Here is a 19,043-nt window from a genome sequence, read left to right as displayed (position 1 = left end):
GTTTACCTGCTAAAGCTTGAATGTCTGCTCCTTGAATTTATATTGAGGGTGTATAAAGCAGCTGGAAAATTAAAATCCTGAGGCTGAACATAATTCTTTTTACTACATAGAGACCTATATACAAGCAACTTTTTCAAAATAGTGTAATTCTATTTTTATCAAGAATGATATGCAAGTGCGCAAAATATAGTATAAGGAAACAGACACAAACACTTAATTTAATGCCATAAACCTTGTCTACATTGGGCCAAAAAAATGAATAAAAATATTAGCACATACAATATCAGACAGAAAAGTACTGAAGGGTGAAATGTACCTCATATAACCTCTGGCAAGAGCACTCTCCCAGACAATATCAATAATTCATCAGCTGGATCTTATCCTCTTTCTGACTCTGTCTTTACAATACGTCATATTTATCTGATAAACCATTTGAATATTAGTTGATCTGGTTTTTGATGGTTTGAGAAAAGGCAATGCATTTTCAGCCCTTACTGTTGTAATATGTACAGATATAAACTTTAAAAGAAAAAGTATATATACAGTATATATACACACAATATAAATATTTTTTTTTAGCTTTATATGTAACCTAACAGGATCCCCTACATTATGAACTCTTTACCTGGCTGACACAGTTATGAACTTTGATTTAAAAACAGATTTAGGGTAAAGGGATTTTTTATTTTCTCCGCCGTGCAAGATTACCTTCCAAAAGACTGTCAAAATTCCTGTTGCAATGCTTCTCAACAGCCCACTGAGCATGTGAGTGTTGCAGACACTTTCCAAGATGGTGCCCCCCTGTGACAAGTTTGAAGTCCTGGATCATTGCTGCTATTGAGAAGCTAAAACTTTTTGCTGGTTTAGTACATAAACCATAGCATTTTTAGCCATTAAATTTTAGGGTTTAGTTCCCTTTAAGAATGCATGACTTTTCTGCAACAATATAGGTCACTTTTTTGAAATCAAGAGTGTAAGACAAATTCAGATATAAAGTACCATTGGCAAACGTAATTAAAATAGGAGTCTATACAGTAATATGGCGAAAATAACCTGTGGCAATTTCTCATCGTCCACAAAAAATGTGGGTAAATACCACACCAAATGAAAATCTCTATTTGCATATTCAAATTTAAGATCAATTTAAAAACGTAATAGTTTGTGACCAAAAAATTGTAACTTTCAGTTGTCCACGAGACTTGTCAGATGACTAGAGTCACAATGGATTTGGTGCACCCCTAGCTTTTATTGGGTCTCGGGTGCTATAGGTTCGTTCATGGTGCAAACTTGCCTTTTAAGCTTTCAACCCTTTTTATAAACACAGTAAGGAGTTTTTACTTGATGTGTGCATATGTGTACATACATTATTTTAAACCAACCCCTCACCTTCCAGGCTGTCAGAGCAAGATGTCCCTATACCAGTATCTCCACTGTCAGATGTTATGCTGAGTCTCCGAGTGTGACCTATCCTGCCACTGGGTGAAGCTGCTGAAGAATGCCACAGTGCATCAGAGCCAGAGAGCCACACCGAGGAGAAATCAGAGCCTGAAATACACAAGGAGGGCTTGTTAAAAAGTTTATTCATACTAGATGGAGTTTCAAAAAATTGAAAAACAAAATGCAGTTTATACAAGAATGCTCTTATTCATCATTAAAAATACATGTCAAGAGAATTAGCATACGATAGCAATTATTAAGAATGCAAACAATTTCTGGTAAAAAAAAAAAAACAAACACGACCTTTTGGGCATAATTTATTTGTTACAATAAATTAATTCAAACTAAACCGATAAATAATCCACTTGGATTTCTCTTACAGCTATACAGCCAAATTGATCATTTATGGGACCCCATACACATGATCCAATAATCCCAGGGTTTTCTTCAAGAATGACAAATGTATGAAAGAACATTACTCTGCAGCTATACAGGGGACACTCTACTGGGATAACACAGGCTACAAATTTATTTCAATGCTCAGCACTTTGGAGCAGACCAGTGATATTTTTTTCTGTATCTCTTTAGTAGGGCACACAAAGAATAAATCAGTTTCATGCCACAGCATTATGGGAGGAAAGAGTAATGAGAGGGGACATGAATACGTTTAGGTCAGATGTTGGGACACACACATGAATAGCCCAATTAAAGTAAGATGGCCAGCTGGGCTCAGATCATTGTGGATGTATAGACCTTGCCAGTTCTATTGAAAGCAAACCAATAATCTCCTTTAATTGCTGACGGGGGGGGGGGGGTGCATCTGCAAACCAGAGTTTTGGCTTTGCACAGTCATATCTGATGAAATGCTTAAAATGCTCATCCACACACACCAGTACTAAAACCATTAAGTCAGCGATAACTGAACTCAATTATATGGTCACTTTTTATATGGCTAGCTTAAGGTCCACCTTATTTTTTTTAAAATGAAGGGACTATAACAAACTCTATAAAATGAACCTTTACCTCTTCACTCGGTTTTTTCTCTTTTGCTCCTCTCAAGCACACTACAAAAGGATAGGTCAATTTATAGGCAAATCAGACAAAAATCACACCCTCTCCTAATAATTACTTGTCATGCTCCAGTGGCAATTGAACACCCAACAAAACATGCTGGGTGTGCTCTGTTTAATATTCAAAAGCAGAAAAAACTTATTTTAAGTCATAAAATAGAGGCACACCGAAGAATCTAGGTGCATACCAACCCTTTAAATCAACTTTCTGTGCATGTCTCATTTACCACTGAAGTTTACTTTTCCCGAAGAAGGGAACTTACACCCAAAAGCTTGGGCAATCTATATGTTTGTGATTAAAAAAGTAGGTGATTTTCAGGAGCTGTGTGCAAAATTGAGGGTCATCTGTGACTCCATTCTCCCAGGCCATTCCATGGCTACATGGTTTGCCTACTCTATAGTGACCCCACTGGATGCTGATAAAACTATATGATAAAACAATCATATAGTGATATGCCAGAGACTTCTATTATTACTATCTATTCATGTACCCTGCTTAGTTCCATCTTCTCAGACTTACCGATGAACACAGAATGGGCTAACAAGTATGAAATAGTACCTACGCCTGGATTATTCGCTACCTGACAGATATGCTTTTGCATTTCAGAGATTATGGACATACATATTTCAGAATGACAAAAAAAGTGTTAGTGAAATAAATATAACATTTGCTAAAAGGTGTCAACTGCTATCCCAGGAGCAAAGCTCTCCCACATAGGAGCTAAAAATAACATGGATTCTGAGAAACCAGAGTCAGTGTCTGTGATGATTGTTCTTCTTATTTATATAGAGCTGATATATTCTGCAGCGCTATACTGAGATTATATATCATTCAAATCAGTCTCTGCACTAGTGAAACCTACATTCTAAGGACCCGATCAGCTTCATACACAGTATGATCACTTTTAGCAAGACCAGTTAACCTGCCTGTATGTTTTTGGAAAGTGGAAGGAAAATAAGAGTACCTAGAGAAAAGCCACACAGGAAGAGAACATATAAACTGCTTGCAGATACAGAAATAGTGGTTGATCTAGCTAGATTGTCACACCTCAGTGAATAACAAATTAAAATATGCATAAGATCCTTAGCAGCTACACAACAAGGACGAGTTAACGTAGAGCTTTGTCACTCATGGGAGTTCCCACCTGTTGAAAATACCGTTCCATGCAAAAGAATGGGGATCAGAATGGGGATACAGTGTAAATAAAACTGTAAAAAGGCATTTTGGGGAATAGGGATCAAAATTACTAATAATTACTGGGGATCCCTTATTTAGAAAATTCCAAGCATTCCAGATAACACAAACACAAGCAAAGCAAGACAAAAACATACATTTTAAATTACAAAGCACCCACTGAGAAGGTATTGCAAACTGTTAAAAAAAATCAGTTAAAAAATGAGCCCAAAGCATGTAGAAAAACTGTAAGCCAAGCAAGCAATAGTTGGCATTCAGAGAAACCCTTTGTGTACCCTCCACCTGAGTTACAATGCAAACAACAGATGATAAATAGAGGCTATCAAGGATCTTTCCCCACGCGCTCTGCCAGTATGGCACTGCCTGGTACAGAGATGTGCAGATTCTCAGCTGCTGAAATTCTAAATGTGACAGCTGGAAGGACCTCCAGGCTAATAAACAGAGTGGCAGACAGTTACTAGTGCAGCCAATATAGCACATTATTACATAAGTGCCTTTATTTATTTTCCAGCTTCTCTGGTCTGGTCATAATTGCATTGTATATACAAAACATCTGAATGAGAATTGATGTTATAATAAAGACTGCAGATATTGACTGCACAGATGCAGTTGAGGGGGCAAAGTGGAAACACTAAGAAGCAAATTTGCCTGGAAAATCAGAAAGAGGGAGAAAAAGTTCTGCTGCACCCATTTTGTGGCCACACCCCCTAAATACCATGTCCATTTTACAAAATTTCACAGGTTATGGAAAGTTTGAACACATTTCGGGGGGGTTATAGGGCTATGTTTTATGTGTTATTACTGTTTTGCTAAAAAGGTGAATTAATTGCCCTTTAAGCTCAAAATCTCAATTCTCCCAAGAGACCTGTGCATCTTAAATAGTTAGAATTGTATCTTTGCTTATCTTAAATTGTTATTAATGTATATAAGTACAGGGGATGAGTATTCTGGGCTCTCTTCCAAAAAGCCTCTTGTTTATTTAAGTTTTGGAAACTTGCTATCTTTTTCTGGCGTCAGTGCAGCCAACAGAAACTACCAAAAAATCCCAAAGCCAAAGATGTTTATTTTTGAAGGCAAATACTTCAGAATCAATATATATATATATATATATATATATATATATATATATATATATATATATATATATATATATATATATATATATATATATTGGGGGACCCGTCACCCAAAAAAAATGATTCAAAATCCTATTTTATCACATTAGTCAAGCAAAATGAACTTTAATTACACTATATAAATTATCTGAATCTTGCTTCCTTCAGTCTAGGATTTCAAAATTATAGCAAGCAGGCAGGAGCCATTAAAAAAAAAAAAAAAAAAAAAGCAAATGGCCTGAACACAAAAACTGCCTTTGAAGAATTTAAACACAGAAAAGATTTCAGGATGAAACACACAGTGCTCCTTCTTCAGATCTGACACGGAGAGATGAATGTAATGAAGTAATGAATATAATGTAAGTAATAGTAATGTCGGACCTACGAGCTGCGTGCATCCAACACGACACAACTGTCAAATGAAGATGCATCGCTCGCATCCGATAGTTGTGTCAGATACATGCAGCTTGTAGGTCCGACATTCCTATTACGTCTCGTCTCATCACGTCGGATCTGAAGAAGGCACACCGTGTGTTTCAGCCCTTAGAGAGAGGAATACCAGGGTTGCCAACTGGTACATATTTTACTAGCCTAGCTGGTAAAATTATGCTTGATGTCAAATATAGATAGAGGGGATAAAAGGCTAAAAATATACAGTGTATGGTAGCAACCCTACAAGGGACAGAGTCTACATGAACAAGGAATATTTGGAAGGTGGCTGTTTTAAAGAAATAAAGTACACACCGTCCACTTCAGTGCAGGTACACGGAGCGGAGATCAGCCCAAAAATGCCTTTTTTTACATTTTAGGGCCGATCTCCTCTCCATGTACCTTCACCAAAGCGGAAGCTATACTTTTCAGTGCAGATCAATGGAGCTGGAAAGGGAGAGGATCCATAGGCTGAGAGCTGCACAGCCAACGCTCCATGTGCCCAGGCCTATAAAGCTCTTTTACTAGCAATCATATATGATTGCAGCAACAGAATAGAAACAGCTTTAGGATGTTTAGGCTGAAGGTCCCTAACAAACATTTATTTTTTTATAAGAAAACTAGTGTGAGGGCCATAACTGATGACAACACTTTCATCATACTTAAGGGCAAGGGGCACACATTTGCATTGTTGCTCTCTGCCTAAGTTTTTTTTTCTTTGCAGGCTCAAGAAGCAGATCTGCTCCATGCCCCACCTCCACTGATCTGCACAGCTTATGCTTGCGTGCAGGCACACACAGTAGAGCAGTGAGTAGAGCTGGGGCAAGTAGTGGATCCACTTCTCACAGCCTGCAAAAATAATCCATCACTTCATGTGCCCTTGGCCTAATAAAATGAGCTCAGTTTGCACTAACCCAAAGCAATTAATAAAAAGTTTGCTTTTAAACAAGCAACCAGTACATGCTACCTGCTGATTGGTTACGGAACTGAACCTGGCCAAAATTAGCATCAGCGTTTGTGTCAGCAGTTCAGCACTTTCCTAGCACTGCCATTCTGTAATTCATATTAGAAGCTTAAACTATCCCACTGAGCCGGCTTAGCTCTGTTAATGTCACCCCACCCCCCAGGGTGTTTTCTTGAAGGAGCATCATGAAACTGACAGGAAAAACTAAGGACATTGTAACATATGGTGTTTTTTCTGCTGATTTTTTTTTAATTGCATCCACCTGTCACTGTGCACAAGGGGCAGCTTTTGGCCAGAAAATGCTCAGGAGTGCATTTTCAGGACAAAATCCACCACACGAGCATAGTGCCAGGTGCATGTCATTCATGTCAGTACTGCAAAAAGGTGGCAGTTGACAGTTTCTCTGAGAAAATGCCACACATGAGATTGCCCACAGAAAAGATCTGTGGAAAGCTAGCCCTAGTCCTAATCTGCAAGTAGATCCAAAGACATACTAACAGAAGTCAGAAAAAGCCTCAAGCAGGAAAATTACACTGAACATTTATTCTTCAATATTGGTATTCGAGGCCTTAATTGGTCTCACATTGTGATCCAGGAAAGAGCTCACCATCTTGGATTTTGCCAATGACACTAAATATACTCACTGTGCTCTGGGCAGTTGTTAAAATTAAAATTTAGGAGTCACGGCAAATAATAAAGCAAAAAACAGTGTTTTGAACCATGATAATGACATTGGATGTTAACTATATATATTCACTCTCTTTCTCCTGATATTAATTATTACCAATACAAATTATTTAATTATGAGTCACAGTAAATCAGTCTCCATGCTCAGGAAATTGACAGCATTACAGAGAATCAGCAGAAAACAACATGGAAAGCTACTGTGGGAATCTTCAAAGGCACAGGTTTTCACTGTGGATGCCTTGGGCTAGTACAGAACCCAAAAACATAATGTGCAGAATTTCTTGCCTACTTCTTTGTTAAAGGGGACCCGTCACCCAAAAAAAATGATTCAAAATCCTATTTTATCACATTAGTCAAGCAAAATGAACTTTAATTACACTATATAAATTATCTGAATCTTGCTTCCTTCAGTCTAGGATTTCAAAATTATAGCAAGCAGGCAGGAGCCATTTTGTGGACACTGTTATTAAGGCAAGTCTTGCATCATCTCAGAATCTTGTTTGTGCACCAGAATGGGGGACCTGAAGTCCATCCCCATGCCCTGGTTACACAATTAAATGGTAAAGAGAACGGGGGAATATGTGGAGAGCAGTGACATCTAGGAAGTGCTGAATGGAAAGTGAAAGTAATTGTTTGCCCCGCCTCTATGCCCAGGGCATAGAGGAGTGGCAGACAATATTTGATTGACAGCGGAGATTTTTAAATGAGCTTACAACAGCGAATGTGAATGCTTTAATAAAAAATAGAAATTGGATTTGGTTTAATTTGAAAAGGACTTTAATTATACAGATTTTTGTGTCTGGGTGACAGGTCCACTTTAAAGGGGTTGTTCACCTTCAAACAACTAGTTGTTTTCAGATAGATGAGCAGATATAACGACTTTTTCCAATTACTTTCTATTTTCTGTGTCACTGTTTTTTTCTAATATTGATGTGTAAAGTGTCATTTTTCACCTTCTTAGGCTCTCGCCACACAGGCAGATTCGGGGAGATTAGGAGCCAGGGGACTGCCCGTGTGGCCAGACCCTAAAACAGCTCTGGAAGGGGGTGGTTGTCGCCCTTGGAAACTGTTTTAAATTATACATTTACTTGAAACATTTCTTATCTTTGTCCCTGCTGAGCAGAATCTTTGAGTTTCATTACAGACAGCTGTTAGAATTGATACAATAGTTGCTAATACTCCAGTGATGCTGCTGAGAAATGTATCAACTAATTGTTGCAAAATTGTAACAGTTTAGGGCTAGTCCACACGGGGAGATAGCGACGCGTTTGCGGTCGCGGCGACAAAGCGCCGCGACAGTCGCCGCGACCGGCGCAGGCGACAGTTTTGTATGGGCGCCTATGTAAAAACGCCTGTGCTAACCACACGAGGCGATGCGCTTTTCAACAGTCGCCTGAAAAAGCCTGGCGTTTTTACATAGGCGCCCATACAAAACTGTCGCCTGCGCCGGTCGCGGCGACTGTCGCTGCGCTTTGTCGCCGCGACCGCAAACGCGTCGCTATCTCCCCGTGTGGACTAGCCCTTAGAGTCTGCACCTGAATTACTGAGCTGCCAGACAAACACCAGAGACAGGGACATTCAACTTTAAAATTAGATTTGGAAAAACAGTAAAAAATAAATAATGGAAAGTAATTGAAAAAAGAATTTATTTCTGGGGAACAATCTGAAAACAACTGAACTGAAAAAAGTGTTTGGAAGGTGAACAACCCCTTTAAGTTTTAGTTTTGTTTTAAGAAGCAAACATTTGCAATTAGGTATGTTGCAAGAATTATGGACTAAAGCCCAGAAAATAGATAAGTAAAAAGAGCAGCTAAATTGTTCATATTTTGAATAGATAAAAGAGGAAAAAGGGAAAGCAAACACTGGTATGTATATGCCTAGATACACACTGTGAACATTAATCCTACTTCAGCCCCTTGGGTGAGTTTTAAATACTCAATTCTGTTCTACTGAATGCTAGGATACTGTAATGTGCACAGAAAAGCATACTTTATTTATGCAAGTTTTTGCTCAAAAAGACGGATTTACGGGCTAAACCCAGCACAGACCACCATAACTTCAAATTGAGATAGGTGCCTCTCCCATTGACTTATACAGGAACTCGTCAGGTCTGAGATGGCGGATTTTCTGATTCTGGCTTTTTTCAGCATCTGGGTATAATAAATCTCGAAAAATTTTAGTTTTTTTTTTTTTCAAAAAATTCAAGGTTTAGTAAATAATGCTTAATATCAGGCACTCCTTCCTAAAGCTCCAATGAAAGGCATAGTGTCGACCTTTGTGGAGCTACATGAAGCAGATATTGGTGCAGAACGCAGTATGCATTTTCACTCCAATATCTGCTCAGTGTAGGCCAACACAGACCGACACAGTGCTTTTCAACTGAGCTACAGGAAGGAATGCCTGACAGTGGATCTGCTTTCCTCCGACTGCACACAAAACGCAGCATGAGAAAGGAGGATGATCTGCTGCATGTGTCCATGGCTTATGGATCTGGCCTTCAGACTGGGGAGGGTTTTCACTGTTCGGTTGTCCGTAACTTGTTGTACCGTCGACCGGCATGTCGGTCTGAGTACTTGTTTATTGTATTCCTTTTGTAGAGTTCAAATAAAATCATTATAAAACCCTAAGGCAATTTCTGAACAGTAGACGATAGAATCATAAGCTGTGTTAAGCATTATGCATAATTATCCTACTAACCTGAAAAAAGATTTCTAATGTACTAAAGTATGTCAAAACTACAAAAGCATGGGATACTATTGATTATGATTGCATGGTGGTCTACATAAATATACAGCATTTTCTATGTTACAAGACATAAAATAAAAAAAAATTCTAAAGTATTATTGAAAGCAAATATGGAAAAGGAACGGCACTGATGTATTCGTACAGCACGACCCATTACATATTGTGATGTGTCTTTAAAGCTAAAGTATAAAACATATTACTTATCCACAAGAAAGAGAAACACTATGTTTAGTGCGCACAAGGCAAAATCCAGATCTTTATATATTGTACAAACTGCAGGGTAAAATCATCTCCTACACATGGTTTCGATTAAGAGCTTGGAAGGAGTTGCTCATTACATCATATTTCTCCCACTACCCCCTCCCTCCCCAGTCCATGTGTTGTGTATTACATCCCACTATCTCCCAAGAGAAAAGTCCAGTGCAAGTCAAACTACTAGATAAGGTAATACAATGCACCATTAACTAGTTACAGAGCTGTTATAAATAACAATTAAGTTTTAGACAAAAATAAAATTCAACCTAGGCAGCATTTCTTCGTTGTTTATGGCTTTTGAATTATAAGCCTTTCTATTCTGGCTTTTTCTGATCTTCAGACGAAAAATAGTATCTGGTTGTTGGGTGACTCTCGCAATCAAAAACAGATAGACCACAAACTTTCAGTTTTACTCTTATTGCTTATCTTTCTATTCAGGTCCTTATTCTTCTATTCTTAACTAGTCATCACTGCTGCTTGGTTGCTAGGGAGCAGAAAAAAGCACCAATTGCAGATTGTATTATAATAGTATTGTGTTTATCACATTAAAAGCTTTTTAACATGTCTTTAACATTTCAATAATTGGTCACCTTATTTTATTGGTTTGAAAGGATTTATATAAGGGATGCACCGAATACAGGATTCAGTTCGGGATTCAGCCAGGATTCTGCCTTTTTCAGCAGGATTCCGATTTGGCCGAATCCTTCTGCCCAGCTGAACCGGATCCTAATTTGCATATGCAAATGAGGGACGTGGAGGGGAGGGAAAAGTAAAAAATATTTTCCTCTTCCCATCCCTAATTTGCATGAGTTAATTTGCATATGCAAATTATGATTCAGTTTGGCGGGGCAAATTAGAATTTGGATTTGGTATTTGGCCGCATTTTTCGCGAAGGATTCGGGGGTTTGGCTGAATCCAAAATAGTGGATTCGGTGCATCCCTAATTTATTGTTATTGTGCTCCCTTTTCTTAACCTACTCACTAACTTTTTTTTTTCAAATATACCTCTTCTTTATCCTGCAATCCTATTTTCTAAATTAATCTCAGCATCCTCCTTTGCAGGCACCATTTTCGATTGCCTTCTGTGCATGAGCGAGTTCTTCTGCTCACTGACCCTAGCAAGAGAGAAGACTTTTAGCCCATGTCACCATTGCAACCGCTTGAATCAGTTGCTATTGGTGCAAGATGAAGAGAAGACAGGCATTACAGGGGTCATTGTTTAGGAGTGTTAAAAGCTTACTCAAGTATTGGACACTTGATACTATTGTTTAGATAAGCATTAGTTATTTTCCTGAGCCGAGAGCCAATGCAAATGAATCCATCTCATTGAGATATTCTAAATAGTCAAGGGACCCCGCTGAAGTCGCCAGCATCTCTGCTTTAATATATAAAGTTCAACATATGTCAACTGTAACATGTCATCTAAAGTTATTACTATCATTGTTGTAGCTCGTCTCTCTCCCACTTCTGACAGCATGTCTGGAGGGGGGGGAGATGAGTTCATTTCATTATCTTTCTCTTCTCTGTTTTCCTCTGTTTGGAAATACCTGACGACACTGCTTGATTGTAAAACCATTTTCTCTTCTTGGAAAATCAATAAAAAACTATTGAAAGAAAAGCTTACTCAAAATTTTCATTTATGCGCATGTGCCGGTTCATTTTAGTACCTAGTAGGCATGCTCCTGGTCTTGGGGGCATTTTTACTAACACTGGAGAAATATCTCTGGAGATCTCCAGAGATGTTGCTCATGGAAACCAGTCAGCAATCAGTAATGTAATTGTTAAATGACACCTACTATAGCACTGGGCAACAACAAAATACCCAGAATCCTAAGAATTCTCCTCCGATGTGGGCTTGGGCACTTCACTATTTGGAAATGTTAAAAAAATGTAACTCATCATTTAAGGCCATTTAAAGTACTGTGTCAGGACATCCTACATGAATATACATATGAATATATAAAATGTAATAAGATTCTAGGAAACTACAGACTGGGTTACTTCTTTAGTGAACTTAACTTCTAACGAGACGACAAAGAACAATGAACACACACACAGCAGAAACATCCAGCTGCAAATAGCTATTAAATCACACATGGTCCCCATTTCTACTACATTTAATTGCTCACCCGTTGAAATTCAGAACGAAACCTGGTCAGTTTGTTTAGTTTTAAAGCTGAAACTAAGCTGCTATTGGTGGGTGAGAGGGCATGTGCCAAATAGTAGCCAGTTGTTATTTGGAAAGGAAATTATGTTGGATTCTTTTGCCTACTGTAGAAACACTGAATATTCATTGACTGCTGCAGTAGAGTCTTTGTTACAGAACACATGAATTTTCAAGGCTGTCTGTAGGGATGTGGAATCATTTATAGCTCAATATTACTTTGCGGCACTGTACTATTTTTAAGTGTTTTCAAAAAGTGTCCTAAGCAAAAAATCCTGGAATTTTCTCGTATTCCTGTTTGTAGACCATCCTGGCCCAGTATTCCCATTTTCAAAACTGATGCAGTGAATGGGGCTTATGCGGAATATAATTTTTACAGTTTTCTTTTAAATAGGAAATATCTATTTTTTTTTCAATTACTTGCTCTAAATAAGGCACCATTTGTAAATGAAAGCTACATTCTACTTCCTGATATCAAAGAGCAAAGTAAAATTAAAACAGTCCATTGAGAAGCCTCTGTATAAACGCACTGACACACGGGATGTTTCATTGGCCGATGGGAAAGCGTTTCAGCAGCAGTGGGAAATTTAATCTTTAGGGCCATGTGTTAGGCCCCAAACAGCTACTCTTTATTTCTCAGTAAACTGCTGGCTTGTTAAAAGAAATATGGAAAAACTATGTCCAGCATCATCCCTATTCAATCAAGCAATGTTGAAAAAGCAGATGGGCACCAAAGTTGGTAAAAAAAAGAAATTTACTTTTGTTGTCAGCATATGTTTACACTAGCTTACTTAGCATTGTACAGAGAAATTACTTACCCTTACAAAAAAAACTTTTTTTTGTTAAATTTTTGTTAAACAGTGGAAAAAAAGGCATTGCTATATATGGCAGCTATATGGATAATGAGTTTCCACACATACATTATGTATGCAATGGGGAAAATGCTCTTCTGTTTGCAACAGAGAAATGTATTTTACATTAATGGCTACTCATTTACACATGACATTTAAAGACAGGAACCCCGTAAAGAGGCACTATGTATTTCAGAACAAGATATCAGTATTCTGTCACAATGAGTGATGAATATATATTTAAGAAAGGTGAGGAACAAAATTCCATTAACAAAAGCTTGAAAAACAGAATTATTTTGCACCACATTTTATGGGGATCCCATGGATAAATGCCTTAGGTCTAAGTCTTGGACTAATTTGCCCATAAAAAGGTTGCAATGAGTGAATACCGCCAATAAAAACAGATGCCAAGTTTAATTGCTGTGGGGGATTCACCTTACTGCATTACTAGCATATAGAATTATGTGCAGGGTATAGTAACCCAAAGATACAGCTTAATAAAAAAAACCATGAATGAAGAAGAAATGAATGTCAGGCTATATAAATAATGTTTTGGGTGTAACAGTAACACCAAACAGAAAAGTAACACCAAAAATGAATGTTTTGAAAATATCATGTACTGTTGCCCTGCGCTGGTAAATCTGTTTGCTTTAGAAACACTACTATAGTTCATATAAACAAGCTGCTGTGAAGCAATGCCGAAAATTGTAAAAAAGGCTATTTGACACAGGTTAAATAGTGGATAACAGCTGGGTTGCCTAAGGCACCCGACCAGCTTGTCCCGGCACTGCTTAAGGGTCAGGCCACACAGGGCGTTTTGGGAGATTTGGTCGCCTGGCGACTAATCGCCTCGTTTTTGCAGCGGCCCAAACGCCTTCCCTGAATATGTGCTGGCCTAAATGAAAAAACGCCGGCGCTAATCACATGCGGCGATTCATTTTCCGAAGTCGCCCGAAGTTTCCTTGTGAAGCAACTTCGGGCGGCTCCGGAAAACGAACCGTGATTAGCGCCGGCAGTTTTTTTTTTCATTTTAGCCGGCGCAGGAACAGGGAAAGCGTTTGGGGAGATTGGTCGCCGCAAAAACGAGGCGATTAGTCGCCAGGCAACCAAATCTCCCCAAAACGCCCTGTGTGGACTTACCCTAAGAGTCCAAACATTTGTTAGCGCATTAGGTATGTTGCTGAGCATCCACATTCATTTTCATAGTACAAAAGAGTCATCATAGCAATGTATATATTTTAAATAGTTCATCCAGGGTCGGACTGGGAGCTATAATTACAAGTTTGTAATTTTAGCAGCATCTGGTTGCTAGGGTCTGGTTAACCTTAGCGACCAGGCAGTCTTTTAAATGACAGACTGGAATATGAATAGGAGATAGTTACATCAGGTTGAAAAAAGACAAAGTCCATCAAGTTCAACCCCTCCAAGTCCATCAAGTTCAACCCCTCCAGCATCCATTCACACCCCCCTCCATACTTACATAAATAATATACACCCATACCTATACTAAATATACCTATACCTGCCATTCTTAAAGGCATTAACTGAATCAACCATCACAACATCACCCTGCAGTGCATTCCACAACTTCACTGTCCTGACTGTGAAGAACCACCTACGTTGCTTCAAATGAAATACATGAAAAGAACCATAAGGAATAACAGTAACAGTATAAGTAACAGTATAAGTAAAAATAATGATACAATTGTAAGCTCACAGAGCAATCGTTTTTTTGAAAACTGTAAAGATGTAGAAAAGGAAGTCAAATAATTTGAAAACTATAATAAATAAATAATGAAGACCAACTGCAAAGTTGCTAGGAATAAGACATTACAGTTTATAATGAAATTATCATCATCAGTTTACTCTCTTATACTCATACAGAAAATAAGTGATTCCTTTTATTGGCTAAATAGATTATAAAAGCATAAAATGTAGGATGTATAGCAGTTCCATGTCATATATAGAACTTTATATTGGTATCATAAAAATTATGAATATTAGCAAATTCTTAAAATTTTAGATACCTTTTTGTTTAAAATTGCTACCAGTCAGAACTATTCCTTATGCTCAGGTACAGATGAATTTGTAAATCACATTGGTGAAACAAAGAGGTAATTGTTCCCTCCCCTTTCACATTTAGATGAATTAACAGCCTTCTTTTGAACCAAACATTTGCGAAGAATTCATGTGGACATTAAAGCTCCTTAAATGCATTATATTATTAAACATGCTACAAAAAAAATGTTTAGACTTAAAGTTTTGAATAGCAGCCATATGACAGTATACTGTTGCAGCACCATAATCATTCAGAAATCTCAAATAACATTGTATAAAATCTAGGTGCAGTTATACTGATGCTACACTATTGCTCCACATTTAATAAACAAATCCACTGTATAATACAACCATAGCTGCTTGGTTTATTCCAGACAGGCAGGCAAAGCAGTGAAAGAACTGCATGACCTCTCTAATTGCAAGCCTCATTTGCTTCCCTGACCACTTTTATACATCTCAGTATAATGATTACAAGCCCCTCACCCCAGTAATACAGCTTGTTTCAGGGGCAAAAATACATAAATATTTCATGGAAAATAATATTTAGCTTTTCTTTTCAGTTACTGTATAAAAAAATGCCCTTCCTTGATAATTCATATTGATTATAGTTCTAAAGGTACATGGTTAATAAACATATCAAATGAATGCCTAAAAGAGGAGCGCTTGGCCAAACAGAATGTTACTCAATTACAGGTCTATATTTTTAGACCCCATAGCGGGGAAAAACTTTAATTGTACCTTGCATCTCACCCACCACCACGAAAAGGAAGATACTGGCAAAATTAAACTTTATTTATTACTCTTTATTTACTTTTAGGGGCTGATTTACTAAAACTCAAATTAATCTCAGTTTTTTGTGACAAAATTGAGCATCAATTCATATTGTACGCCTGAAGCTCTGAAAACTCGATTTTATCGAATTTTCGTTGTGGAAAATCGACTTTCCGGATTACCGGACGAAAACCCTGACTTTTTCAGATTATCCAGAGTAGATCACAATGTCAAGAAACAACTTCAGGGACATCTTCCATTGACTTCTACATGACCTCGAAGGTTTGAGATTTCGTATTTTCGGATTTATAGCAGCTTTGTAGTTTGATAAATCTCTAAAAATTTTAGTTTTTAAATTCCAACCCCGCCTACAAACCTCGACCAGAAAAAAAATCGAGGTTTAACTAAATCTAAATTAATATCACTTATCTGTTGAGTAATTGTTTAAATAAAATTCGAATACTATGATAATATTAGGGAGGGGCAATATGTGGACTTAACTGGAATCTAGTGCTAAGCACATTAAGAACTTCTGGCAGATCATGTTTGGGCACGACTGGCCTGAACTATGAATTCTGTTATTGTTTATATTTTAGATCCATGTGAGCAGTGGCACTTTGAACTCAGGAAGCCTGCAGTTATATCAGAGAAAAGCTTGCCAAGTTAAACTTTTGAGCATGGAAACAAAAACCTAGGGTATGGGTTCAGTTCGCACCTTCTCTGAATAAAATTTTTGTCATAATTAACTAAATGTAGCCTATTCTAACACTGGTTATTCTGCCAAAAGAGACACTTAGACATATTTACAGTAAATTGACAGATTATCATAAAAAAATATAGTATGAGTATGATTGTATATTTAAAGAACCAATAACATGAAAAAAGAATGGATTTTCAATTTTCCAACCTTCCCTATCGATATCGTGGCCAGATATCGATCGGGAAGACCCGTCGGAAGCCCCCATACACGGGCAGATAAGCTGTCAAATCAGTCCAAACGACCGATACCGGCAGCTTTATCTGCCCGTGTATGGCCACCATTAGAAACTGCATGTTTGCTTCAGAGGTCAGATCATAGGCTACATAAATAAACTCCTGTGTAACCAGGGGCAGCACTTCAAGTTGAAATACGGCTATAGAACACAAGTTGACAAAGCAAATAGCAGATAAGCTGTGTAAAATAAAATGTTTAGTAATTAACCAGGGACATAAACTTTCATTAAATGGGTGTTCACCTTTGAGTTAACTTTTCGTATGATGTAGTGGCTAATATTGTGAGACAATTTGCATTAAGTTTTCATTTTTTATTATTTGTTGTTTTTTAGTTATTTAGCTTTTTATTCAGCAGCTCTCCAGTTTGCAATTTCAGTAATCTGGTTACTAGGGTCCAAATTACCTAAGCAACCATGAATTGATTTGAATATGAATATGTGAGGTCCTGAATAGAAAGGAGTAATAAAAAGCAGCAATAACTACAAATGTGTACCGGTAGCTTTACTGAGCAGTTATTTTATAGATGTGGGCAGTGATCTCCATTTGAAAGCTGGAAAGAGTCAGAAGAAAAAGGTAAATCATAAAAAAATGATAAAAATTAAATAATGCAGACCAATTGAAAAATTGCTTAGAATAAGTTATAAGTTTTATAACATACCAAAAGTTAACTTAAAGGTGAACCCCCCCCTTTAATGACTCACTACAGAATTGTAGACCTTTCTGATATATACATAAAAGGATGTTTCTTGCCAAGAAATTTTATTTGAAGGCGTTGGTAGGAACTATAAAATCTTTACATGTAAAAATATATTTTTACTTGTTATTACTGATACTTTAATATTATAAATGGAATCATGCAGCTAGATATTATTACAAGCTGGCCACTCATATGGAAAATGCACTCATCAAAAAAAAATCAGGTCAGTGGTCTGCCAATTTTAGTTTTGGTCAACTCTGATGTGTCACACCAAAGGATGCAACATCAGTCACAGATGGATAATACACAGAACTAATGGCAGTTTATTATGCTTATGCTACACATATTTTCTTATTCACTGCATCTTTTGCACACTAACAGTGGTGCAGATGAAAGAAGCAGTTTCTTGCTGTCTGCACAAAGTTCAGTTGGTGGTTATCTGGTGTGGTTGTTGAGCCTCACAATTTGTCAAGCCTGTGTCAGAAGGAAATGCAAATCTGTTTATGTGATGTGGGCCAGGGGAGCCACGCCATTTAAGAAACTTGCCTCAGACAGCAGCACCAATAATTATCAGGGACGGCAAAACTGCTGCTCCTGTAACTTTAAAGGAGCTAAACTAAACTAATGAAAACCCCTACCCTCCATAGTCCCCCCCCTGCACAGGTGTGAATGGCCCCAAGTCTTTAACTACCCCGCGATACAGAGTCAGCGCATCTTCACTGCTTCAGGAGTCTACAGTAAGTAGGTGGCGTATCGGCGCATGTGCAGTTGCAGCAATTTTCCGGTCCAGAACAACTGTGCAAGCGCCGACAGCCACCGAAATTGCAGAAGGAACCCAAAGATTCCCGGAGCGGAGATTTCCGGCTTTCCGTGCTAGCCTCCTGGACCCCTCCGCCAACGTTGTGGGTGGCAGCATCAGCAAGCTGCCTCAGGTGTTAGAGGGGACAGGATCGCCCCTGTGCAGGGCAAGTTTTTTCTGCAAGTGAATACTTTTTAACACAGATTTCTCAAACATGATCCTTGTCTTACACAGCAAAAAAACAAACAAATAAAATAATATATATATATATATATATATATATATATATATATATATACATACATATTTTATTTTGTTTAATTCACAAACTCATAATTATTCAAAATTTAGCAAGAGAGTCTCACTTATAGCTATGCAGAAACAGGTGTTATATAGAGCTTTAAAATGCCCCAATGCTGCTATGTAGACAAAGGCAAAAATAGTGAGCAAGCTTCTAATGCTTTTATATGCAGCATGCAACTACAATGTGCAGTCTTTTTTTATTATTATGCTATGGTTTTACCATCCAAAGTAAACTTACACAACATATATGCTCCCATGTGTCATAAAAGGTACAGAATTTGCTTTCCCTTTAAAAGCTTTATTTATGTGAAGTGTTATTATTAGTTATAGTCACAAGCCAAGCACATGAAATGATGCATATTTTCCACAACTGAAGTTTAGTTGTGTTTTGCAATGAGTGATAGGTCCCCACTTCCTGTCTCTGAGCAGCACTTCCTGTACTCAAATCAGTGACTGTTCTCATAAGAAAACATTTATTCAGAGAACAAGCACTCCCCAACAAGGCATTTG

At 37.7% G+C, this 19,043-nt stretch overlaps 1 protein-coding gene across 3 annotated transcripts in view; it reads right to left on the bottom strand.

The window, feature by feature from the left end:
- Positions 1-19,043, bottom strand: part of cep85l.L (centrosomal protein 85kDa-like L homeolog) — a 136,885-nt gene that overhangs the window by 95,530 nt on the left and 22,312 nt on the right. For all 3 annotated transcript variants that reach the window (XM_041562966.1, XM_018263258.2, XM_018263259.2), the window contains exon 2: positions 1,387-1,545. In XM_041562966.1, the coding sequence (XP_041418900.1) occupies positions 1,387-1,545 (159 nt within the window). The remainder of the gene's footprint in view (positions 1-1,386; positions 1,546-19,043) is intronic.

The sequence above is a fragment of the Xenopus laevis genome, chromosome 5L, assembly GCF_017654675.1.
Source record: "Xenopus laevis strain J_2021 chromosome 5L, Xenopus_laevis_v10.1, whole genome shotgun sequence".
Taxonomy (NCBI): domain Eukaryota; kingdom Metazoa; phylum Chordata; class Amphibia; order Anura; family Pipidae; genus Xenopus; species Xenopus laevis.
The sequence above is the reverse complement of the archived record's forward strand: the minus strand, read 5'-3'. Positions and strand labels throughout refer to the sequence as shown.